At 45.5% G+C, this 27,101-nt stretch overlaps 1 protein-coding gene across 1 annotated transcript in view; it reads left to right on the top strand.

The window, feature by feature from the left end:
• LOC144114241 (nephrin-like) overlaps positions 1–27,101 on the top strand; it is a 331,266-nt gene that overhangs the window by 289,375 nt on the left and 14,790 nt on the right. The window contains exon 4 of the mRNA XM_077647843.1: positions 11,602–11,805. Coding sequence (XP_077503969.1) covers positions 11,602–11,805 — 204 coding nt within the window. The remainder of the gene's footprint in view (positions 1–11,601; positions 11,806–27,101) is intronic.

Here is a 27,101-nt window from a genome sequence, read left to right on the forward strand (position 1 = left end):
GTAGCTCTCGCTACAAAAAACGCTTCCTGCGTTTTGTGAGAGCGTCCGGTGTACATAAAAGGGGCAGGGCGGCGTCGCGAGGTGACTAGAGAAGTCACCGAGCGCGGAAGCGGGACTTCCAGCGTTCGCACAGCCACTGTAGGCTCCGCTGGGAATAAAGACCTTCCGGCTGCCGTCTGCTGCGCCCTTGCCCGGTATGCCGACCCGGGGCTAGAGTCGAGACGTTACCGTGCATTACTCACTCCTGCACTTACCTCGGTGCGGCTGCGCTCTTCGGCCGAAACAGAGCAATCTCAACATTTCTGCGTGCCGGGGCCGCTATTTCATTTCTGTTTTCTTTTTTTCCGGGCACCAAATCAACTCCCAACTCCTTCTGCGGAAGTCGCCCAGTGTGAACACACTGCGCGCACGCATTCACACTTCCCGAGCGTTTTTAATAAGTCGGTGCTGCATTCACATGCGCCATTCTCTGCCACCGCATTTCCCCTGGCTTCTGCCGCCCACTTTCTGTTTTGCGTCGCCGAGGCTGTTTCGGATGCCGAAATGAATTGACGGAGTTTTAAACTGAAATGGTTTGTTGTCCAAGAATTTCATTCCGCGCTTTGTTTCAGTGTAACCTCTCGCCTCTGTTCATATTCAGTCACTGTTCACGACTAAACCTGCGCTGATTTACAGTCAACCAAAGAGCTTTTTGTGAAAGTCCGTTAACGTGCTAAAGTTATCCTCGATATTGAATACGCAGTGGAAATAGAACAACTTTATTGTGGCAAGTTTTCTCTGTTCTTAAGCATCATTATCTAATGGGCTTTGCGTTGTTGTGTTGCTGAAAGCTTTCACGATATTCCTTTCTCTCAAGCCGCTATTACAATTTGAAGATATTTTTTTCCTCCCACAGCACGGATGAAACACTGACTTTCCACAATGATCGCGATCCGGCAAACGCACCCTCCTCCCGAATGCGCACACGCACGCACAACCTTGGTGAAACTTCATGCTCAATGCCGTGTACAACAGCGATGCATCTGCAGTCTAGCCGTCTTGGGAATGGAATGTCATCTTAGCGATCTACTTACTTCCTTTGGAAAACGTAGGACTGCCACCTTATTCTCCTCTAAGCAAGGCAACCAGTTTGATTTAAAAAAGAAAAGGAGGTAATAGAGAAGAAGGCAAACACAGCTAGAGCACATCCGGAAAGCAGTCGCTTGACGGCCATCGCGCTGTACGACAGCTCCCTCGTGCTCCTGCAAACACATATATTTGGCTTATTGGCCTGCAGCGTCGGGGCGCAGCCACGGGTGAGGCTAAATGTCCGAACTTGCATCGCGCTCTCGTCCAACGCGGGAGAAGTTCGGAGCTACAAAACAAATACACCCGGAACGAAAGAGCGCTGACCCAAGTAAACAGCGAGCATGGTTCTAATCCTGAACCACGGCGTCATTCAGAAATCGTTTGGCGTCTCTAGCAGCAGTAGGTTTGCACAGACACGTCTCGCGAACACGCGCCCAGTAGACGCCGTGTAAGACCCGGACAGCGCTTCACGGCTAGATCATCGTTCGGTCAACACGGGTTTTGCGCGACGTTTGCTGTCCAAGGCCCTTAAGATGGGTTTGTTTGCAATGTGACAGCCATTTGAACTGCGTGGGGCACGCCGTCGAGGATCGGCCAACAATCATAATAAACAATGAACTTACTCCTCCCAACTTATGGCGGCCTTGTGTATACAAATTGTAGCGGAGGTTTTACAGAAGCTCATACGACGAAACTCGCGACGCTGCTTTGACCCGGAGCACGATACGCGCAACGTTCTGGGCTGTGTCGTTCCTGAGACGAGAATTACGTATACCGTTAAAGTAAACGCAACCTCAAGGACGCATCTGTGGGGGTAAGCGTTCGCTCCACACTGTGACTCAGCGTGGTCGACAAGTTCTCTCTCTCTTTAAACTTCAGGTTCTACAAAGCGCAATTCAACATTTCCTGATGTGCACGGCAGGAGTTCTACAACCCCCGTTGTTGAACCTCGTAAATGATTAAGAATGATCAACCACATTTTATAGAAAATCTCCGAAGAAGTGCCTGTGGCATACTTGTTTGGAGCAAGGAAGAACAGAGCACAGAAGGCCAGGCTGAATATGAAATCGAATAAATGTAGACCTTTTTGATGTCGCCTAATGAATACAAATAGCAAAAATGTGTGATCTGTGATTCAAGTACCTCTCAGGAATCGAAAGGCTACTTTGGATGCTACCAGCGCTTTTTGAACTTTTTCTAAACCGGTTGACCCAACACGCAACTTTCGCAAAAAGCAGCTATTGATCACAAAGTGTTTCGATAATGTAAACAGTGTTTGTGCGGAGACGTATTAAAGTGGCAACAAATCGGCCAAGTGATAGAATTAAGCGATCTTGTCACGGTTGCATCACTGGATAATGATCGACCTAAGATTGGCGCAATGCATTAATTACTCAAGCAGTTCGCTTAAACGCGTTAATTCCTCAACTCGCATTCTGAAGCGGTCATTGAACATAGCACTTCGGGACCTCACTGAGCGAAGTACAGAATAATTTTGTCGGTTTGCGAAAAAGAAATGCTACCACGCCCTGAAGCTTCAGAAAGCTTTGGCTATTTCAACACGAAGACAAAACTCGCTCAAAAAAATAAAACTGCAGAAAAGTGCCTCTTCGGGGAAATATCCCCACACTAACGCATCCAGATCATCAGCTCGCGACCATTCGTCCAGCGCTAGTAAGGTTCTACGTTGGCACTACGAAGCAGCGCAGCTCGCTTATGCCGGCACTTCAGATTCGCTGGTGTACGTTAACGGACGAGCAGAAAGCAACATGCGAAGCCGCCGCTCAAGAATAACCGAGTGCAGATAACGATCGGTAGTACGTACGCCACTGGCGTTGATTGTAGTACTGGCTGCAACTGCGTGCGCTGATTTTTTTCTTATCTGTGAATCAACAACAGTTGCAGGTTAGTGCGAAAATGAACGTAGGGGCCGTAATGATTTTAACATTTATTCCTGGTTGTCTCTGTTTTACCTCTATCCATCAGTGAGAAAGCAGGAATGTTGAATTCAAGATGGCCTGCTTCGTAGTGCGCTCTGTCAATCGATATACACGGGCTTGTTGAACGCTTTATGCTCTGGCAGCACTGTGAGTTATCTCCAGAACACTTCCTGTCTGAAAGAAAGCTGTCGCCTTATCAAACACTGCGCGGAATGCTTCGCTTGCTGCGCTGCCTTATCAAAACAAGCGAGACACGCGTCGTCTCCGTCCGAGCTTTTTCAATCGCTGGGCGACAGGCGTCATCTGCACTGGCGCGAACCTTTTCAAACGCCGTGCCATTGATGCCGGAAGCGCTATGAGGCTAGTATCCTCATCAGATCCCTGTTAGTTTACAAACAACAAAACCGTGTATATTCCTCTTTACTGAGAAATGCGAAGTATGTTTATTTATTTATTTATTTTTTATTTATGTATTTATTTATAAAAATACAGTAGAGTCGTATGACTCCAAGCAGGAGTGAGCACAAAAAATTATATACAATAAAAGTTACACCACACATCACACCACACCACACAATAAGCATTAACTTCAGCGCATCAGGACATTAACTTAAACAAATGAAATCGGACACAGGAGTACAAGAACATTATGAACGCATGTTCCTCAAATTCGCAATGTATGCATCAATACTGGGGATATTGGCAATATGTTTCTGTAATTTATTCCAATCGTTGATCGTTCGAGAAAAAAAATGAAAATTTAAACGTGTTATTCAGAGGGGCATACTCTTGAATAATTTTGCCATTATCAAACCGGAGCTTGCGTGCGAGGTGTTAGCTGCAATGAATTTATGAGTGTTCATTAGGATCTGTTTATTGTACATTAGATATAGATACCTTAATCGACATTCATTACGTCAGGATTTAAGTGTATCAAGGCCGAGATACCTGAGCATTTCTGTCGGGCTGTCAGATATATTATATTTATTGCAAATGCACCTATCCGTGGTCCTTTGGACTTTTTCTAACCTAGCTATGTCTTTGTCAGTGAAGGGGCCCCACAGACAGCAAGCATACTTCAAGCATGGTCTCACGAACGCTTTATATGCTGCTAATTTAACATTTACAGGACCTTTTGAAAGCTTACGCCGGATAAACCAGAGAGACCTAAAGGCTTTGGAGCAGATGTTATTAATATGGGTATACCATCGCAGATCTTCTTTAATAGTGACGCCTAGATATTTTACTGCCGATGATTCTTTAAATGAAATGCCATTAACTGAGTAAGAATGCAGCAAATCTGTTTTGGTCCTGCATATACGAAGAACTAAACACTTATCGGTATTTAAATACATGCCCCATTTCGTGCAACAGTCCGAAATTTCTTCGAGACTTTTCTTGATCTAAATTTGGTCGGTTTTAGATTTAATTGAAGTCTAAAGAACAAAGTACTCTGCGAAAAGCTTTATCATAAAATCACTGCGAACAGCTTTTACGATATCATTAACATGAATAAGGAAAAGAATTGGCCCCAATACTGGGTGTTGGGGCACTCCTGAAGTTACTGGCAGGGTCTCTGATCAGGACTGGTCAACTTGAACATATTGACACCGGTTTTCTAGATAAGCACTAATAAATTTAATGAGTGTACTTCTTATTCATCTGCAACTGTTTTAGCATCTGAAGCCGGTGAGCCGTCAACCAATAATGAAATACTGCTGGATTTATTGCCTCTTAAGTACCTCCAAAATTTATCCGGCGCTTCTTTAAGAAAATTGCCTAAAGTGACGGTGAAAAAGGTGCCCTTAGTTTCTCTCATCTCCGTTTTCAGCGCGGTACTTAGCGTGTTCATAACTGAATCTCGAGGCCTACCTGAGCGCCTCATTCTCTTAAGCTTTCGTTTCATATGAATTATTTGTCTCGAAACCAAGGCATTATGTTTTTTTCTTGACCCTTTCGGGAACAAACATGGCAATACAATGATGGCGAATTTTTTTTAACTTACCCCGCAATGCATTTACATTTTCTTCAGCACTAAAACAATCCAAATTTGATTCTAAGTAGTCGAGGATGCTCACATCATCTGCCCTATTGAAATCTTTCACAACAATCGTGGACTTATTTTTTCCAGAACACTTTTGAAAGTAAAAGGTGGCAGACACTAACTTGTGATCTGAGAGACCATTCATGACATCAACGCATGTACATTTCATTGCAGTGCTTATAAACAATAAGTCAAGTATATGACTAGTTGTAGCAGTAGTCCTGGTTGGAGCAGTAACAATCTGAGCCAGGTCGCACGAAAAAACAATGTTTAAAAGAAGGTCAGAGTGCCTAGAATTTATGCCCATTACATCCATGGCTGACCAGTCAATATTCGGTAAATAAAAATCCTCAGCTATGACAAATTTTACGTGCTCCCCCCGGAAACGCAGTACATAGTCATATAGTTGCTCAAGAAACCCATGATCTGTTGTTGGAAGTTTACAGAATGTACTTTCGTGATCGGGAATAGCCGGTAAAACAATCACGTTTATGCTTTCCTTAACAACAATGGCTACCCCACCCCCTCGGGACTGCCTGTCACATCTTAGTGTTTTGTACGACGGGCGAAAAACTTCATTATCAAGGACTCCTCCCGCATGCAGCCAGGTCTCCGTCAGCAACGTAACGTGTTGTGAGAGGAAAAGCTGAAAATGAGGAAGACATCAGCTAAAGCTGAATAGCTGATTACAGTCGTTCAAGCACTACCAAATTATGAACGTCAAGTTATATACAAAAGCTTAACCACGCCGCTCAAATATAGCGTAAACAGCCCATGTACCTCGTCAGCGTATTTATAGAGTCGAAATTAGAGGGCTATCGGGAACGCTTGAAATTAATTGAAGGGCAACGTGAGGGCAACGTATGAGTGCAGTATGCAACAAACACTTGTTAATTGTTTCATAGCCGAAATCCAGGGGAGAAAATGAACTTGGGCAGGACGTGTAAGGAAAACAGCAGATAGACGGCTCCCTGTTATGGTAACAGAAAGAAAACGCAGGAAATGGGTATGGGGGCGGGGAGAGTGTTAAAATATCAAGTGACGATGTGAGACTGAAAGGTATGCTGAGAGAGGGTGCCCATGGTTAGCCCCGGACATCTCCAGGTGGAAGCCAGTTGCAAAGGTCATTTTTCAGCGGTGTACTAAACCTTCTTAATAATTATGATGCTAATGATGTTGATGGGAGCGCCTCATCGTTTGCGCGGATGAGGTAGAGCATGGCTCTTCTAGGTTTCACACACGTCGCATTTGTGGAGAGCGCTAGCTCGGCTCAGGGGAGTGGGACCTTACCGGTCAGTGGCTGCAATCGCCGCGCGTTGAAGGCCACCGTTTTAACTGTTGCCCACTGCCAGCCATTCGCGTGTCTGCGCACTCCTCCTGGACTGCAAACAGGTGACCCCTTTCGTCATGCAGCCACCAATACTTCTCTCCTTACGCTTTTTCTAGCACTACACTCTTCTGCACGCGCAGACCAGAAACCTATCCTTGATATCCTGGCCCTTGCACATACTGCAAAGCCAACCGAAGAGACTGAAGTGCACCGGCCGACGAATTATATTGGGCCGCACATAAGCCTTGATAAACGTATTATGAAGCCATGTTTTATAACGTCTAGTTTCCCTTTATTTTCGTTTCTCCCTCTGTCACGGACGTCGTCTTCTAGGACCTACGTTACACGGAAGCCGCGATCAATGAATGATGATGTCAGGGGAAAAAAGACAGCAGAACGTTACGAAATACTGCCCCTGGTCTAAACTAGCACACCCTATTGTGAGGACAATGATCACTCTTTCGGAGGGAGTTTGTGCGGTTCCCTACAGTTGGCAACGTCAGAAATATATATATATATATATATATATATATATATATATATATATATATATATATATATATATATATATATATATAGTGAATAAACAGGGACCAATGTTTGAAACAATGTAATTTGACGTTTCGGCCGTGGAATCATCAGATTCTGATGAAGGCCGTTCCACGGCCGAAACGTCAAATTACATTGTTTCAAACGTTGCTCTCTGTTTATTCACTACTACTGACCGTGCCAAGAAGTCTTTTTCTCTAAATTATATATATATATATATATATATATATATATATATATATATATATATATATATATATATATATATGTATATATATATATATATATAAAATCAACAAGAAATTGAAAACATAACAGGACTTAATACACGACGTTTCGGCTGGAGGACCAGTCGAAACGTCATGAATTAATTCCTGTCATGTTTTTTTCAATTTTTGGTGATTTTCTATCATATTGACCATATCAGCTGCCAGAAATCACTATTGGTATATATATATATATATATATATATATATATATATATATATATATATATATATATATATATATATATATATATATATATATATATATATATATATATACATACATACCAGCTTTCTTGAGAGACACCAATCATAGTGTCTCAGTGGTTACTGCGTTATGATTTTGGACACCAGTGTGTGTGTGCAATATCGAACCCCAGCTGCAAGGGCCGCATTTCTATGGCTGCGATATCCAAAGTAAGACCGTGTGCTGCGCGATATCAGGGCACCTTAATTACCTCTGGTGGTCGAAATTTATCCGTAATTCTCCAATGGCACCGCTCTCTCCTTCTCTCTCTCCCTCTCTTCACTACCTCCTTGATCCTTTCCCTCACGGCACAGTTCGGGTGTCCCCGATGAGGGAAACAGCTACAGCGTATTTCCTTTACTCCCAAGCAATTATCATTATTATTGATAGATGCTGAAAAAGATGGTGTTCCTTCAGCTTCGCCGACTGGTTCCAAACTCAGGGTTTACTTGGGTTCCTAGGAATCCAGCTAGCACACCGGTCACATCATAAACCCGGGAAGCTAGGCGTGACTCAGCGCTCAAGCGAACGCGGTGAATCCATCAGAGCAAATAAATATAATTTTTCTTCACTTAGCACTTGAAGTTGTTCACAGGAACCGCAGTGCTTGTAATTTACGGCACTGCTTTTTACCAACTTTGCATTGAGGTTTAAATAAATCACGTCACGGCGTTGACATCGTCAAACGGCGTGGTGGCTATAACGTCAAGCTCACGGCAATCGTGTTGCAGACACTATAGTTCAAGCAACGCGAGTGATACACAAGTCGCCACAAAATGACAAGAAACTAATAATTGCAAAAAACAATTAGGAAAAGTAGATACCCAGGACTTCAGAGAAATGGTAAAGTTATCGTCTCACCGTACGCAAAAGCAAGAATCTCTGTCGTAAAGAATATGTGGTGTAGCCAGTATTGATCAGATTTAGCGAGCATTCTTTTGCATATGCTGCATATCTCGGCACAGTTAAGCCTGTGCAAAAATTTGGTGTAGTTGGCTTCATCTGTAGACCGAACCTTTCCGCTGAGTGGTACGGGAAGCTCTGTCGCGTCTGCGCTTGCTGCTGCTTCGAAGCAAAGGCACTGACGGGACGCCGGGGCTAATCTAACTTAACTGCGCCATATAGTTATCTCTGAGCCGGTAAATGAAGGGAAGGCGCAAGAAAAGCTGGGCTAATTATAATTTTTCCCAATATTAGAGGACTACGCCGCTCGTGTGGCAACAGGAGATTTAAAAACGCCGTCGCACTTTCATGCGTCGTTGCCAACTTCCTGTCTGTGCCTTTTTTTTTACTATGCACGAGAATACAAGGACGCGAGCCACGAAGCAGGGGCAGAAACTGAAAGCCTATAGTGGCTCTCACGTTGCCCGAGGCGGAACGATTTCTTCTCCGCTGTGCAGTGAGCGAACAATGAGCCAGCCAAGCGACTGCACGGAGGCCATCTTTCTGAATGCTTCAAAATTCTTCGATGTATTTTTTGTAATCTGGCATGTTGATTAGGACTGTCATGGAAATGAGCGGGCGGGCCCTAAAATAGTTCATCCGTCGTTGCTTCATCCTTGCGCAGGTATTTAGATATTTTACCCACGCGCTATGCAGTCAAAATTTGCCGGAAGTTCTTTATTGACGCGGAAAAAACAGAGCACGAATATAACTTGAAGTGCTTTTAGCCAGGGGCGCTTTATTTTTTTAGTTGCATGCAGCTTTCGCTCGTGGCAGCTACCAAAAGTAAGTGGCAAGGGCTTAAAGACTGAAGCATTAAAAGTGAAATGCAGACTCGGCTGCCCGCGCTGGTTTTCACAAGACCCACACAAGAGAAATATATGGTAGGAATTTTGTTCACTGTCGCAACGTGACTTGCACCACATTTGTTAATTAGTTAGCAGTAGCAGTAGTGACCAGAAGGAAATGAGGAGGATAAAGCACGGGCCTGTCGGTTGTCATGAACGTGACCGCTATCGCTGCCACTTTTCGATGGGAGACTAAAAATAATTTCGTGTGAAAGCAGAATAAGATATTAGATACCTTACCTCCCTTGACTACGTGTTTTTCCAGCCGCTTTTATGCCGCTATTCTGCCTTCGACCCCAGTTTGGATGCTCAGTGTGCTGTCAGAGAAGAACGACGCATTAACTTGGAAATGTTTGCGCTGCACAGCGATGCACGTGTTGACACGAACGAACCTTGTACAGGCTTTATATAGCCTCATTTCGCTGTAACTTAATAAACTGTCTTTATATTCGTAAATGCGTGCTGTTTGTTTGCACCTTTAGGAGAAACATAGTGGCGCACTTCGTATCCGCTCCGCCGCAACTAGCGGCGCACTTCTGTTGCTCGCCGCTCTAGATGTAGTAGCGCGCGGGTCGTATGCGACTTAGACGCTCCTGTAGAATATGCGGGTTATATGCTCTTCGTGATCCTTAATAGAAGTGAATACTTAAATACAAATGAAAAAAAAAACACGTTAGCGCTGCTGCAAGCGACATTTTAACGCGGCGCGCAGGAAAGTATACACGCAGCGTGCGCCAATACCGTGGCGGTGCACTGAAACGCGCAGATGAAAGGTGACAGAACTGCTATAAATAGAACTGCGCGGAGGAATTCGCGCATTATTCAGGTGAGTCGGTCGTTTCCTGTCCTTTTTATCCACTTGTTCGAGGCAACGTATGCATTCAAGTTGATCAACCAACTCGCCTCAATGTCGGCATTACTATAGACTAGAAAAAAACAGCTCTGCGCTGAGATAAAAGTTTCTGATAGTCGAGATTTGTTTGAAACTCATAAATTAAGCCTGTTCTTGAGCATGCTTGTGCGCACGCGTGCGTATGTGAGTGCGGGTGCGTCTGGGAGAGAGAGAGAGAAAGGGGCAACTGGATTTAACCATTTCATGCGTTCTCTTGCAAATCGGATGTAGTTTGTTTGTTTTTTCTTTTTGCAGCTCTCGAGGCACAACTTTTCTTCTTACGTTGGTGCGTTCTTTATACACAAGTCTGCCAAGGACTGACTGAGCGATCATCGCCTACAAGAGCAATTCAGTACCGAGCACGCAAAAGTGGTAATGGTTACAGTATTTATAGTGATGATAAATGCCCCTGAATTCGATAATCCTAAGCGTAGAAAGAATTTATGGAAGCAATATTCAAAGTCTAGTGTTAGCAGTGATGTTACGCTAGCGTGCGCTCTGCATGAGAAAAGTGGCTACAATACTGGTTTAGAAATAGCTCGAGATGGCATTTTATGGTGTTGGTTAATTTTTCACCGATTTCTGCTATATTTATGAATTTTTTGTACTCTTTCTTTTAGTGTCTGCAAGCAAATATGGTTTCTTTCACATTCAGAAGAATGTACAGGTACTTTTGTAAAAAAAAGTGATATATATAACTGATGAATAGAGTTATACAATTTTCCCATTTATTTTTCTCTTAGCATAACGAAATAGAAGCTAAATTAATATATGTATGGTCCTGCACTTCTAAACCAAAATATTTTACTTCAGCTAGGCAAGAAGGCAACCATGGAATCGTAAAAAGTGTTATCTGGCGTACTCTTGACTATTCCACATTTAATGATAAACATTTGCTGCTGTCGAAAGCCCACAACAGTGGCAATATCGCTGTTATGTCGTCCAGTAAAGTTCCCTCACGACGGCAGTACCTCTAACGTTAAACCTGTTAAATCAAGTTAAGAGGGTGGCCGTGTAATCTATATCGCTCTTTTCCATCGCAGCAACGTAACTCTACACCTTCCACTCGCTCATCCTAAGTTTCCCGACTAAACGGCTTTCCTTCGTTTCTTCGTTTTCCTCTAGGCGCAATATTTCGCCGCACAAAACTCTGCGCGCCCTAGGATCAGCATCGAGCCAAAGCGTCCTTTGTTGCGTCGTGGCGCAGTTGGTACGGCGGGGGCCCCTCTTATTCAAGACGGCCAGCGCCTGCATCCGCCGGCGGATGCGCGCTTGTAGTACATCTACGCAGGTAACGCGAGACCGACGCCGGGCGCCCCGCGTATCCCTTTGTCTCCCGCTCTTGGGGCGTGCATTGTTTTTGCGCTTTTTTGTCTTCGCGCGAACAGCGAGCCCGGGTGTGAGTAACGCGCGCGCCGCGGCAGAGGAGCGCGCTCTTCTCCCACGCTGGTGACGACGAGTCGGTCGCTGCGCAGGCAAGCCGGAGCCCCGGGTGACATGGAGACAGGGCTCGACGCATTTGCACCACGTGTTCCACCGCACCGAGCAGGGAGTGAAGAAGGCGACGCTGCACGTGCGCAGCCTGCGGCGGGACCACCTGGGCGCCGTGTTCACCTGCGAAGCGAGCAACAGCAACCTGACCAGGCCGGCGAGCAGCTCAGTGACACTCACCATGAACCGTGAGTGGAGTGCGGCTTTTTGCAGCTGTTTTTATACCTCGCGGTTTACGTCCTGCATGAACGCGGGCCTGTACCTCCCCGAGTAATTTGTAAATTCTTAAGCTGGCCAGGGACAGTGCTCAAAGTGAAACAGCGCTGCTTCTTGGGCCAGGGAAGAAGGAACACTACTTTTGACCCTCCCTCATTTTTCTGTCGGTTCGCGCCACGACGCAATCGTCTTTCTATTGTGCCCGGATGCCGACTACAGCTTTCAGGGTTAAGGCGAGCGCTTAGCTGGCGCCATTTTGGATCACACTAACGCCACGCCTGCGCTGGAGGGTTTGCAAGACCGCCATAGTAGCGGCAAAGCTGTTTTGCACATTTTCACACAAAGCACGGCTCGGAAGTGACAGCTGCTGACAATTAAATTGTCTTTATTTGTATTTTTATTGGCAAATGTTTTCAAAAAGAGTATTTAGCGCTAGTGTTAGAGCGCTCCCCTACTGCGTTGGGATGTTTTATACGAACAACCATCACATCTAAATCGAGTTATTATGGACGTTATCAGAAAGTATTTGCACGCGCCACGAAACGCAGTACAAACTGAAAGCAAAAGCGGCTCGTGATCCTCTCCAAGAAAACCGAACCGCTCGCCGTCGCCATCTTGTTTTTTTTCGGTGCCGAAACGTTCATGTCCGCAACGTAGGAGGGATTCAAGCATTTTCATTGGCTCAGCGTCCTCATCTGACGATTGACGTGCCTCAGTCGGCGTCTGGCCGTTTGCTCGAAGCGCCTGCTGTTATAACCTGCCGTCTGATGGCTGCAGGCGTGGTCACACGTTCGGCATGGCACAGGCACCGGGGGGTATATTATGTAGACTCATTAAGAACTTATTCGGAAAGATTGCCGGAACTGGGGAACATGCAATGGAAAAAAAACTGCAGGTTTGTACTTAAGTCAGCTTAAGAGCTGAAACGCGAAAGCCTTCCCCTCTCCCCTCTCTCATTCCATTTTTAACTTTTCATTTGATAGACTTTTATTTTGTTTTCATGTTTTGTTTTCTTTTCATTTTTACCTGTATTTTTATTTCTGTTAGTTTTATTTTTAACTTCTACTTTTTCTATTTTTATTTACTTCTTTACTTTATATTACTTCTATTTCTCATTTATTTTTAAATTTTAGTTCTTAATATTTAAATTTTATTACATTTTCTCATCGCTATCATCATCACTGTCGTCATCACTATCACTATATATCTCCAGCACCATCACTATCAGTAGCTAACATTGTCACTGTCACTATCAGTAGCTATCATTATCACTATTACTATTTTGACTATCTATTTGCTGTCACTACTATCATTACATATATGTTGCTTATCAACTGTTGCTTAGTCAACTTTTACATTTCATTTTAATTACCGTACAACTAACGATTGAAAGTTCGTGCGGACAATTTTTGCGCACAACTTCCGTCTGCAACTTCCGTCCACGCCACTCGTGAGCCAAGAAAGGCTTACGCCTTAAAAAAAAAAAGGGCGTACCATGCATTTAACAAATGCGTTCCTGGTATGGCATCCTCTACACAGGTGTTCGGTGGTCACTCGCTTCAGCCCGATGCACTACTGGGGACAAAAGTAAACTGAGTACGCTACTTGCTGCTAACAGTTTCCATAGGTTGCATAACTGAAAATTTCCAGCTAAGGTATATGCATGCTGGTAGTGGATGCTAGAGTGCTTTCTCATGGTCAAACAATCTTCCTTCGTTTCCGATAGGAAAAACGTAGTTGTATTTTGAGCGGAATAGCTTGTTCCCTTTACTCATGTCCACACCTCTACAGCGTTCTCGCTTTTAACGCCACATTTCAAAGCGTTTAAACGTCCTTCATCAGCGGCGCTGACGTAAAAACATTTGCTGACGTGAAATACAGACTATGCTTGACACCGAAAAGCGCTTCTTATGGCGCTCGGACGAGATGTGTAAAGCAGTGCTACCGTCGCCTGCTCTGCTGGATTTTTGAGGACGCATCAGCAGCGCATGAATTGGAGCTGTTAAATTCGGCAGAACAAGCGCGTGAAAGACAGCAAAGAAAAGAGAAAACAGTCTGGTTTTTCTTTAAAATGCACTCATTTCGTCTCCCCAAAGTTAACAAATCGCCAAGTGCTGACGAGACACATCAAGGCGGCGCCAAAGCTGGTTTCCAGTCTCCTGGCCCATCAGGGGCTAATAGTGCTTTCTGAGATCCCAATTCGTGGCAGCGATAACTAAATGACGTGGTCTCGAGCTTTCCCTATAGTGTTCCTTCGGAGCACTGGAGAGAAAGAGTTTGTGAAAAAAAAAATACTTTCGAAAAGTTCTGGCTTTGGGCCAAATGTCCCTTTGGGTCAACGGAAAGGATAATCTGGAAGAGTAGGGCGCGCAACCATGCACCCGCAGAAAGCACTTTCGCCACGCTTAAAAAATGGCGCTCGCTACCCCTGCCATTGTAGCAATCATAGGTACCTAGTTTTTGCGGTTATGAACATTGGATCTACAGACAATGCGCGCCTTAAAAGAAATCCGGAAATGAGATGCTGTATGCTGCGCACCGGTCTTTTCAACTCGGAGTTTAATGAAGATTGAGCCTGTTATTTTTTCTGCACTGATGTGCGCAGAAACAAAAAACTATGGACTAGAAATGTGAGCTAATTAGAGTTAAGAAAGTGCTGACGTTGACTCAGGGCGTTGGCATTACAACTTTTTGTTTTGAGTTTTTTTTTTCATTTTAAACCTTATTCTCTTCATCGTTGACACGAACGTGGCAAAGCTCCCGCTACCACTAAACAAGAATACACCCATATGGAAGCAAAAAGGGAGTAAGCTCTTCTCCATACAGCACACCCTTTTATGAGACAGTGTGCGCTAGAGGACAGATTACTTTCTTTTTTACACCTTTCTAATCAAAGTGCACCACCCCAATAATCCACTCAAGAGCAGCGGGTGTTCCGGAAGAAATTAAATGCTAGGAAGAAATAAATTTGCCGACGTGACCACAGTTGGCACACTGTCAAAAGCGCCCCCTCATAGTCCGCATGCCCCGTGCTAATCAGATACACCCATACATTTAGTTCTCTTTGCGCAACACGAGGATGCAGGAGTTTTGAATCACGACATACTACAGCATTGGTGGCACCGAAGCTGGTCATCCAGAGTGAGTTCTTTGCACAAGTATCGCCTTGCATATGCATGGGCTGTCTTAAGAGAGAGACACCGCGATGAACTCACTGTCCGCAACCGTTGCAGCGTCCCCGTCATCTTTTTTGCAGCTAAAAAGCTCGCAGACGCGAGAAAACAATAGCCGCAATTTCTAATGCGTGGGCGAAGCAGCTCCACCCCGGGAAGCCGGCAGCAGACGGTAGCGGCGCCGACAGCGGTCGATAAACGCCTTCGCGCTAATTTCTGGCAGCGTCCAGTTCAGTTTAGGCCACCGGCCACGAGTGTTGCGAGAGCAGTGGTGGCGAATGAGACTGTATACAGGGTGTTTCAGCGAACATTTAAAATTTGCCAAGATTAGGGAGCTCAAAAAAGAAAAAAAAAACCTTTCCAAATTGTAAGCCACGGTGGACGCGAGTTACTGTAAACATCACCCAATCAGCAGGTAAGCAACCAAAATGTAATAATGAACTTTTTAATTATCATCGTGTCGTGGTTATGGCCAATGGAGAGTTCGAAACCGTGAACATGACGAAGCCATAGCAGCTTTTCAAACCAAGAAGAAGACATTACCTAATGCCTTGTAACGCGAGAAAATGTAGTACTTTATCCCCCGCGCAAAACTGAAATTGTGAATATGAGGCGTGCAGGAAGCCCGCTGCAAACGCAACGCACGCTGATGACGTGCCGCAATGACAGCGGTGTCCAATTCAAACTGCCTGCGCCACCTACCACGTCATGCGCATTATTTTACTCATTCGCCTGATGCAAGGAAAAGGATAGCCATCGGCAGCTGCGAGGTCGTTATTTTCGAAAGCGACGAAGCAAAAGAATGTGCCCGGCGCGGTAGAATGGCGCAGGCAGTTCGAAGTTTGCGCCGTAGTCATTGCGACACGCCATCAGCGGATTTTGTGTTTGCATCGAGCCTCCCGCGTGCCACATGAGCTCAGTTTTGGTTTTGTGCGAAAAAAAATGCACGGCATTTCGTCGCGCTTCAGGGCTTTAGAGAAATTTTTCTTATGTGAAAAACTGATATGGCATCGGCTTGTCTGCGGCTATGAACTCGCCATTTACACTAAGCGGAAAATTGGTATTGGGGATAACTGTCAAACATCTCGCTGGACACCCGAATCGAGCGGTAAAGAAAGGGATGAAGGAGGGAGTGAAAGAAGAAAGGAAGAAAGGTGACGTAGTGGAAGGCTTAGGAATAATTTTGACCACCTGGGTATCTTTAACGTGTGCTGACATCGAACTGCGCACACGGGCGCTTTATGCATTTCGCCTCCATCGAAACGCGGCCGCCGCGGCCGGGTTAGATCCCGGAAATTCCGGCTCAGTAGCCGAACGCCTTAACCACTGAGCCACCACTGGGGGTATAACCGGTGGACTTTTAGTTAAAATGTTATTAGCAACGATTGGTTAATTGGTTAAATGACTCGTATGATCTGCTGCATAACGGACGTCCGCCGCGGCTCAAAGTATGTTCCTCCAAAGATTTTTTTTTCTATTAAACCACATTATTTTTCAAAACTTTTGGAAGCAATCACTGAGCACACCCTGTATAAAAGGGGCGTTTCATTTTATTGCTCCAATTATTCAGCGCAAGACGCGTCACACTTTCAAACAATCTAAGTCTCCCTCTACCCTGCGTTCACATGAAAGACATTACAGAGGAAGGCTGAACTCTATAACAACTATAAAAGCGGTGGGGCCGTGAAAACGACATGGAAGAAATAAAGGCTCAGGTGGCAAAGCAGGCAGCGCGTGAAGTGACATCACCGAGTAAGAACCGTAAGCAGTGGGAGCGTCGCGCTGAAGGTTGCTAGAGGTCGCGTGCAGGCAAATAAACAAATATTCCGGGCCTATGTTCCCAGGCAACGATCACTCACTTTAGCGCACGATAGCGGACGGCCTAGACATCAGTGAGGCACCCCCTACGAAGTGCCTATAGGATCGCAGGCTGCGCAGCCTCGGGGCACTTCGGAACCAGGGCTCTCTGACACCTCCCCAATGACATGACGCGCAAAAAACCGGGGACATAGCAAGCCCCCTGTCGATCCCATTTCCGGGGTATATATAAAAGAGGGACCTTCTCCTGGCTTTATGCAGTTGTGAGCGTAGTGTTATGTGACGGAAAACTGCCACATTAACGTGCTACGACCGAGATTGTTGTCCAGGTGGGCCCTCACCATATGGAATGTGTCATTTGTGGACACGTGATCCGATTTAGGTGGTGAAAGGAGGGAGGTGGGCAGCTATTGGTTAGGATTTATCGCCTCGGGGCTGGAGAAAAGTTGGGGCTCTCTTTCTCGCTTTGTGACATGCCATTTGCGTGGCTATTTTGCTTCAGGGAATTGAAGCGCAATTAAGGTTCTGGCACCATGAAGACGTGTTTAATTTTGTTTGATCTGCCAGCACTCTGTTAGCGTTAATCGTTCACCTCAATATTATAGAGATGTAGAAGGTTATGGGAGACCCACTTAAAGTACAGCAATAACCAGGCATTCCTACGTGTACTGCGAAAATAGAAGTTAAATGGCGGTGAAGGCCGTCATGCCTCAGTGCGGGTCGTTTTCATTTCGCAAAATAATAATTATATTTTTACTCAGCAAAATTTGGGAGCGATGAAGCAAGAGCTGACATGTTTTTTATATTTTTTTGCAGGAAATAAAGACCTGAAGAAGGAATCAAATAATCAATTTTTTTATTTTCAGGTTTAGTTAGCAATGCAAGCATCTTTTTTACTTCGGGCTTTGTAAGTTTTAATTAGCATCAGTTTTCCGGAACTGGATAGGTACAGTTACTAAAGTTGAAATGCAAATTACTCAGCTCCGTTTTTTATTTATTATGTCAAGTAATCTAGTCAACATTTCTTAAAACATTCTTAAAATATGGAGCTATTAAAAATTTCTGCCCTAGAAGGGAGGAACGAGATCTCATTTTTTTTTTTTCATATGCCTACACAGCCGATGCCATGCTGCACGCCCGCACTTGCGGTTCGAGCAAAAATAAATAAAGATAAGACACGACAACTGACGAAAAAAAAAAAGTCACGAACGTTTCTCAGATGAGCTCACTTCGAAACATAGCCTGATTTTCCTGATGTTGGGGAGTAAATATGTTTAACTGACTGTTAAAGCAACTCTGGCACCATAATATTTAGTGAAAGCACTATGTCATACTATCCTTCTAAAGAGTGCGCAGCTGTTGCCTGATAATTTAGCTAATTCTAGTTGTGAAAATATTGAAGACATTTTTGCACCTTGTTCTGGTGCTTCTAAGCTTTCTGTGAATGCGTAACTTCTCGAGTGTGTTTACCATGATGAAGGCTGTTTCTATCACGAGCACAATAGAGGAATACATAAAACTTGAGCTAGTTTTCATGGGCTTTATCATGCCGGGAGAGCAATTTCGGGATAATAAAAACTAGTAAAGTGCTCTTTCTCGTAGAGCATTTTTAAAAATAATTTAGGCTTCCTCTTTTTTTTAAACCCATGATATCCCATTTGCTTTCAAAAGAACAGCAAATTTATCCGTAATATGCATGTTTACTGAGCTGGCGCATACATATGCGCCACCTTGTATACGCCGAAGTCACATGACGTAGTTACTGCATATTGATTGAGTTGAATGTGTGGATTCGGCGCGCACGCACCACCGCACTCACTATTACAGGACGCTGACTAGAAATCGCTGAAGCGTTCGAAACCATTTTTTTCTTCTTCTTTTGATGACTGTGAGAGTTATGAGTGCAGGCAGGTTGGGGCTAGCGTCATGCAGCCAGGTAAGGCAGCATCCGCGAAAACGAGCTTTGCGGTAGGGAAGCCTAATTCAAGTCCGGAGGCTTTACTTGGGCTACGCAAGATGCCGCAAAGAAGGCCTCCGGACCGGACTAAGTTTTACCGCATAGGGCTATCTAACTTGCGCCGACATCTCACAACAATGGGGCGTTTCCCCACTTGGCCTCCATCGAAATGCGGCTACTTTGGACTGCATTCGATCCGTTCACCTTGGGCGCCGCAACCGTACGTCAGATTCACTGGCCTACATCAGCCGGCCTCACGAAAACTAAAATTCTTTTATTATCAGGGTTCGTACAGACTATGTGCTGCTCGTGTCAATAGCGTACCTTAAAGAAATACACGCGCCTTCATTCTTTTGGCTTCGCATGCATCTTTCCCAAAAGTTGGTCATGGTAGTCTTGTGGTGTTACAGGCTCCTTTTTACAAATCGACAAACGCAAGGAGTGAGATAAAGGTATAACGTCCTACAGCAAGGAATATTACTTTAGGAACAGAACAAATAAATAAAAATTGACAAAATTGTGGCGTAGGAGGAAGGATGATCCCGACTACAAGACAAGAACGAGGAAAAAAAAGAAACTAAGCAAAGCTGAGTTTCAGACAAATTGTACCGAAGGGACGAAGTGGCCTCAAAAGCAGCTCGACCAGCTCGAAAAACGCACGAACGGAAATTGAAGCTGCGTGGTCGGTCTACAATCAATCGCCAACGTCTTGTCAAGTGCACCCTGAAGGACGACAGCGATTGAAACTCATATGGGGTTCCCTGTCCGTCGTCGAAAGGGGCCCGGTTTAAAGGCAATCTAGATGGCCTGTCGCAGCGTCAAGGGTTTTCGGCGGTTTGATGAGCATTTAGCGGTTATTGGAATCAGTTCGAGCAGAATTTCGACGACAGAAGCCGTCATAAATACAATGATAAGAACGCATCGTCAGGGACCAACCAGTTAAGAACCCTTTAGGTGATTCACGATGCGGATCGTGTGCTCTTCATCACGGTTTGAGATGTGAGCGTTGGTCTTTGTGATGCGGGAAGTTCTCGTATGCCCTTTCCCTTAGTGGCCATATTGTTCGCTCGTATAGTCTAGTGTCGAAAAAAGAAACACTTTTGAACAATTTCGCTCGGCTTTATGCTCATTTGAATAATGCGGTAGATGGGCATAAGTTAGAAAACATCGTTGGTTGATAAAACATTTTCTTGGAATTTTTTAAAGACTTGTGATAAGAACACTTTAGACTTTTGTTGTTTTTATTATTTTTTTCAGGAAGTACAACAAACTCGTGGTGCGTTGAAGCTTCTTTTAGGCGCGAATCATATTCAAGGGCGAGTTTGGAGGAAAACCCGTCCGCTAGACTCTGCAACACCGTTGCGAACATTAGAATCAAGCGAGAAGTCTTAGCAGGCGTGGACAAGTGACGCACCCAAAAGTACAAACGGGCGAGCGAAACGTTCCTTAACTAGTCGCAAAGAACGAATTCAGATCAACCTTCGCTCGCAAGCCCTCCCAGTCGCAATGTGCGCTAATGCCGTCGTTCCATCCTCGTGCGAACAGCCGCCTTCAAAGCGTTTCCCCACCGTCTAAGCGCGCGAGGCCGGTCAAAGTATAGTCCTCAAAGTGCCGCCGCAGCTCACCAGGAACGACATGGCGGACGAGGCGTCGCATAGGCTTCTACTGGTGAAAGCGTTTAGCCCGTGCAGCCGCTGCAGAGATTAGAGAGGCCGAGGGAGCAGCTGCAAAAGAGCAAGCTCAAGCGTGGCGCGAGGACGCCCGGCAACACAAAGAAGCGGCTGCGGCAGCGGCTCAAAGGGAGCGTGAAGCCGCTCGACAACGAAGGTAACTGGCGCGGCAAGAGGCGTGGCGCGTGTGCGGAGAAAACCAAAGAGGCGCAACAGCGAGCGCGAAGCTGCCGCAGCCGAGAATCGGGAGGCTAGAAGAAACGCCGCCAGCGCAAGGGAAGAAAGGCGACGTGAGCATGCTACTCAACGACGCAGGCAGCGCGGTGAATTCCGCACAGTGGATGGTGGGGAACGCGTTAATTACTCCGTTGGCCGCCCCACAAAGCGATTCGCCTAGCTCTTAACGACAAGCCCATGTTAATGATGTGGGGAACAAATGCTGGCTTTCTAAGTGAACGTTCAAAGCCTAAAAAGCAGAGCGCGGAAGACAGGTCTGAATTAACTTCGAGCGCCAAAATTTACAATACATGTACGTACATATACGTGTGTAGTACCTACATGCATACATGCATTCTACACATTACACTACAATGGCTTAAGCGATTTTATCTGTTTTTTGCGCAAACGATTCAAGGGCCCGTCGCACATGCGAGGCAAAGCACGCAATCTGAGTATTGTTCATCATGAAGCAGCGCAACGGCACATGAAACTGTACCAATTTGTCGTTTTTTTTGTCTACTGGGCTCCATTTCGGCGCAATCTATATTAATCTAGAGATGCTCTCCTAAAACGGGAACGGTCATGCCGATGCTGTGTTAGAAACCGATCGTGCATCATTGTCGCATCCCATGCACTTCCGAGTGAAAACGCTTGGCGTGCATGAGCGTCTCCTTCCTGCTTGATGGCAGAGCCCTGAACACTTCCGCCGCAAAGTTTAGACTCGGTCCACCGAAGTTCCAGTCTGCGTTGCATTCATCCCTCCTAAGACATAGTAATAAGCATGTCCAGAAGATCGGGTATACAGGCGGGGATGTATCAAATAAGTAAAGCACGAGAGCAGTACGCGTAGGTGAAGGTTATTTACGCACAACCTGCAAGAATTCCATGTAAAAGCGCCCTTAACTATAATGAGCGCATACCTGTACGGCGGAGCAAGGACCGCTGTCACCGAATAGTTTACTTTTTGAATGTATTGAGAAAGAATTTCGCTTCTGCTAACCAGTTAAGACGAGCAAATTAACCCAGAGCCGCTCCGCGGAGAAAACGAGCACACCATCTTTACTCTGGAAGTCGGCCCGTTAGTCGAACTGCAACAGATGACATGTGTGTAGATGTGATAAAATGAAAGACGATCTCAAAACTCCACGCAAAGATTTACACGTGTGCAGATTTTGCACACGAGCTCATTTTGCACACGAGCTCAAAGGAGCTCATTCAAGTGCCTTCCATCTAGCGGCCGTGGTTGCCGTGACTAAAAGAATTTTCATCACGTAACTAGAAACACCAAGTCACATGCTGTTGTTGCGCACGTACAGAACGCACACAATCAGTAACGAACAAGAAGCTACATTATCAGCGGTCGCATATCGTTTTATATTGCCAGCACTCTAGGTCTAATATTGAAGCCTGCTTGAAAACAGGGGATTATTTATTTATATGTTTATTTATTACAATACCCTAAGAGCCCGCAGGGCGTTATAGAGTGGGTGGGTGTAAGAACTAAAAAATAAAATTTATGCATAGTGAATAAGTACAGGCAAAAACCAAAAATTATGATAAAGACGCTTGTTCGATGATATACATGGTAATGGGGGTCGTGAAGGATGACGTGTCTTTAATGCATGCGATTTGGGGCGGAAACTGGCTCCACTCAGTGCTGGTCTTCGGTACGAAAGAATTAAACAAAAAAATAGGGATGGCAACTTTAAGCGGAATATAAACAAATGATGATGGGTATGATGGGATTAAAGAAAAATCTTTGTTTTAATATATCGTTATGAAAGAAAATGCAGTGGAAAAGACTGAGACGTGAAATTTTTCTACCAATTATGAGATTAGTCACACCAAGTTTCGAATTCATTAAAAAAACACTAGCCGTGCGAGAATAATGCGAAATAATGAAGCCAGCTGACCGATTATGAACCGATTCTAGGTATAGCATCGACTAAAGTGAGTTAGTATTTGATATAAAAGTAACTGCAGCTGGGATGGAGGCTGAGAGAAGTTTCTGCGTATACAGCCAAGGGCATAGCTTGGATTGTTAGTGACATATTCGATGTGCATGCGCCTGGATAAGCTGTTAGTGATGTGAACTCCAAGATATTTGTAAGACAAGACGCTCTCTAGCGAAACTCTATTAATCTTGTAAGTGAACGTTTTGGACGGGTTAGATTGGCGTGAGGTGCACATAACTATAGACTTTGATGGGTTATGAACTATGCACCATCACTGACACCAAATAAAGACGTTATCAAGACCGGACTGAAGTAGGGAACTATCGTCAGCGTCATTTATCGCATGAAAAAGGACACAGTCATCAGCAAAGAGCTTAAAGCAAGAGTTAATTCCAATCAGAAGGTCATTAATATATATTAGGAAGAGTAGAGGACACCCAGAATACAGCATTGAGGAAAACCAGATGTTACGGCATATGGTGATGATAGAAAGTGGTTAGCCAATGCAACTGAGTGCGTTTAGTCAAGAAGCGCATAGTCCATTTCAGGAGATTTTGGGTCAATATTCAGGGAACCTATTTTACAAGCTAGAATAAGCTGAGAGATAGTGCATGCGTCCTGCAACAAAAAATCATGGTGCATTTGTGTAGTTATGTTAAATCTGAATTAGGTGCGCTAGCAGTCCGGTTTTCATTTCGGTTCAGGTGTTCAGATCCAGTGTTCACGGATGACAGTTGTTCGGATATCGATAATAGGTCAAGGTTCAATATGCGAAAACGGTCATTCTCTCCACTCATAGATCCCCGGGTACCTTCCTAGCAATCCTGGCGCAGTGGTGCAGTAGTCAAGCGATGCGCCACTGCTTGTCTATGGTAGGTGCTATAATGGATGGGACTTGGGTTGCTTGGGTTCGGTTGCGATCCGGGCTGCTCTTCCCGAGTAGCCTCTCGCGATTGTGCTGCCGCCTGATGACACGGTGGGCAGCCTGCCACAAAACCGGCTTCAGATAGACGGACGGACGGACGGACAACGTCTAGATGCAGGGAATGGAATGGGCGCTATAAGTGCTACAACACTAAAAACGTGACATTTCTCGGTGTTTCAAAGCGGTAAATCCTTTCAGCGTATAGACTTTGCGTCTGCTCAATGGCTATCATAAGCTGAAAAATTACAAATCAACACGGTTCCCCCCCCCCCCCCCCCTGCTCTTTTTTTATAGACAGAGACAGGAATAGGAAGGAAAGGAAGTGTGTTCCGGTTGGTTATCCTGCAGTGGGGAAAAAGAAAGACGGGATGTAAAACGAAAGAGAAAGCTTAGGGATAGGGTGAGAAGCAGGCAATCAGGTAAAGACATGCGTACTTGAAAGTCGCATTTTGTGACACAAGCACGACGTCCTCGGGAATCGAAACAGTGCTTTCGAGGCCTTGGGAGCTGCCAATCGCTGTGGCCACAGTCCGAGACTTCCACTCTCTGTCGTAGACACTGTAACGAGCTGCGATATTTTATCGTAAAAGCAATTTAGTCCGAGAGGGGGTATCCGCTCGAGAGCACACTGTTTTTGCGACAGGATCACACTAAATCTAACGAAAACTAGCATATGCTCGCTGCTCACAGCACAGAATCTCAGCTCGGAGCACGTGCCATCTTTAGCAGCTCTCGAGCCTACACTAGATGTAATCGCTGCCAAACCACAGCTTGAAGGGTTTATTAGGATAACGAAAGGTCAGAAACTGGTTGGGTGGACCAAAGGCTGGGAGGTATGGCCACATTTTCATGGGCATACATCCATCGTTACATACGGTGTCTAAGTACTCCTTATGAGTAAGCGATTCTAGACGCCTTCGTTAATATCAAGCACTGGTTATTCGACACGGCAACTTATTTCGAATGAAGATATATATCAGATGCGAGGTATGGTACACTGCAAAGAAAATGCGGTAATTGGTGCCGAGCGATGAATACGCTGGGACATGCTGGTGCGCCAGTGACGTGGCGGTTGCGGCATTGCACTGGCAAAGCCGTCACCATCAACTTCACGAAGCAGAAAGCGTGGCAGACACGACAAATAATGCCAAAGCGACTCATCGTGGAAACTAGGCCAGCCAGTACAACTTCTCACAAAATCTGCGAGCGAAGAATTCGCTTCAAAGTGTAGGGGCCCGCGGCGACACGAGAGGCCCATGGCAAGGGATGTAATTGTGAGGATCTTTCATGGCAGTTGCGTGGTATGCCCGCACATAGGTGGTCTCCTGAGCCTCAGGAACGCGGATAGGCAGTGACCATGTGTTCGGATGGCTGAGGAACGGTCGATGGAGTGCCATCGAGCAGGAACTGCCGCGCCACTGCCTTGGCACGCAAGCTCACCACACTGAAGGCAGAGATAAGGCGATCACCGTGCGGTCAGAGCGCCGTTCTAATTTATTTCAGGTGTTCTAGCAGTTTTAGAAGCCTTATGACTTCGTGAGTAATTTGTTTCCTGCACTGCTCAAGAGCCAAAACTATGCCCGGAATCTTCTGCAGAACGAATTGAAGTAAACATGTGCACTCTTGGCCTCCGTAGGCAGTGAGTAAATATTTCCCTAGATGGCAGAGGATGTCGCTGTTTTCAATGATTATTCCATCTATATGGAACACAGCAAGCATGTTGCGGTCTGCTACCTCAAGACATTGGTGGACAGTGGAATGCACTACACACCGTGTGGCAAACTAGTTACGCCCAGGAGTTGCACATGGCCCCCGCTAACCTCGCGCAACTGTTTTAGCATACGCTACGTCTATTTACACATGGCGGCACAGGACGCAATTTTGTGAACAAATCAGTGAATGCGATATCTTCAGTGGCAGCTCTCATAGTCCCTGGGAGTGGCATGAGCCACCGTTTTAAGATAATGCTCCAGATCCTCGCCACTGCCGCAGTGTGGCATACGAACGGATATACCGCTATATCAAAGAACAAGCCCAGGACTAGTGAACGATGTATAATGTGTGACATCTATGCTGACGCTAGCCCTAACAAGCTATTATCGGAGAGGCGTAGCGTGCAATAAGCTATTTGGTCAAATTTTACTTCTGTTTGAGCCTGGGAGCAAATAGACCACAATGCTTGAGTCAATTTAGAACCCATGCGAAATAGGGAACCCAAGACCAAGTTTGGCGGCGTGGCTGCAGTGCCGCGTCGCTCCCCTGGCGGCGAGAGGTGAAATTGTAGGGAGCATGCAGAGGCGTGTTTAGCCAAGCGAAACGAGCTTCGCGCGTATTATTCTTCCACATTTCGCAATGGCATCGATTTCTGCGTCTTAGCAGGAAGATGGAGTCGTTACTGTAGTGCTGTGGAGTGCCACAACGGTCTGCGCAGTTGACGAAAAGCTAGGAACCGCCCCTCAATTTCCCTGCTTCCGAGGCAAGTGGTGTACGACAAGCAGCGACGCAAAGCGTAGAACGAAGTAATGCGCTGAGGCTAGTGTTTGTTTTGCTTAAGTATCGCGTTGCAGCATTACTATTCGCAGGCATTCCTCTTAGACTAACAGGAATGCTGACATTGCCCACGATGCACTAGCTCGCTGCAGGTCTAATGGTTTTTCGCGCGAGCGAAGGCAATGCACGTTATTAGTAGATAGGTTTAAATGAATACGATAGCATCGCAAATATTAAAACCATGTAGAGTTGGGTTATTTTATTTTCATTCATTTCGAATTAGCAGTGCAAAAGTACTGAACATGGTGTAAGAAGCCACACGCTTTCAGCGCTGTGTGTGTGTGTGTGTTGCTTCTGTATATTTTTGTGCTTCGTAATTCTCGCGGTCCTTTCCAGTTCGAAATGGCACTGAATGACGGTTTACGGCGGTTTTTGTTTAGGCTGCAGCCAGTGCGAGATCATTGTAGCGCCGCTACCGATTCTTGGCTTTACCTCGTTAGTACGGCGTGATCAGCGATGCGGCGTGACCTGCTTTATGACTGCCTATGCACGGGCGGCCGCTTATTATGTACAGGTAAACAATAAATATAACTAAATCAGCAATACTTTCTATTTTTGTACAGCAGTGCTCTTGGCTAGGCTACGTTTGTTTTAGTGTTGCCATAGCGCGCTAGTTTTAGGCGTCTATTCCTTTCCCCTGCTATTATTCTTGTATTATGTATGGTAGATAGCGCCTTCGAGGATCTGTGATCAGTTGCATTTGGCTTGGTTTGGTTTGGTTTGTGGTTTAACGTCCCAAAGCAACTCAGACTATGAGAGACGCCGTAGTGAAGGGCTCCGGAAATTTCGGCCACGTGGGGTTCTTTAACGTGAACTGGCATCGCACAGCACACGGGCCTCTAGAATTTTGCCTCCATCGAAATTTGACCGCCACGGCCGGGATCGAACCCGCGTCTTTCGGGCCAGAAGACGAGCGCCATAACCACTCAACCACCGCGGCGGCTTAATTGCATTTGAAGTGGACGCTGAATGATCTTGGCAGTTAGCGCGGCTTGTTTGCT

Source organism: Amblyomma americanum, chromosome 1 (assembly GCF_052857255.1).
Source record: "Amblyomma americanum isolate KBUSLIRL-KWMA chromosome 1, ASM5285725v1, whole genome shotgun sequence".
NCBI classification, from domain to species: domain Eukaryota; kingdom Metazoa; phylum Arthropoda; class Arachnida; order Ixodida; family Ixodidae; genus Amblyomma; species Amblyomma americanum.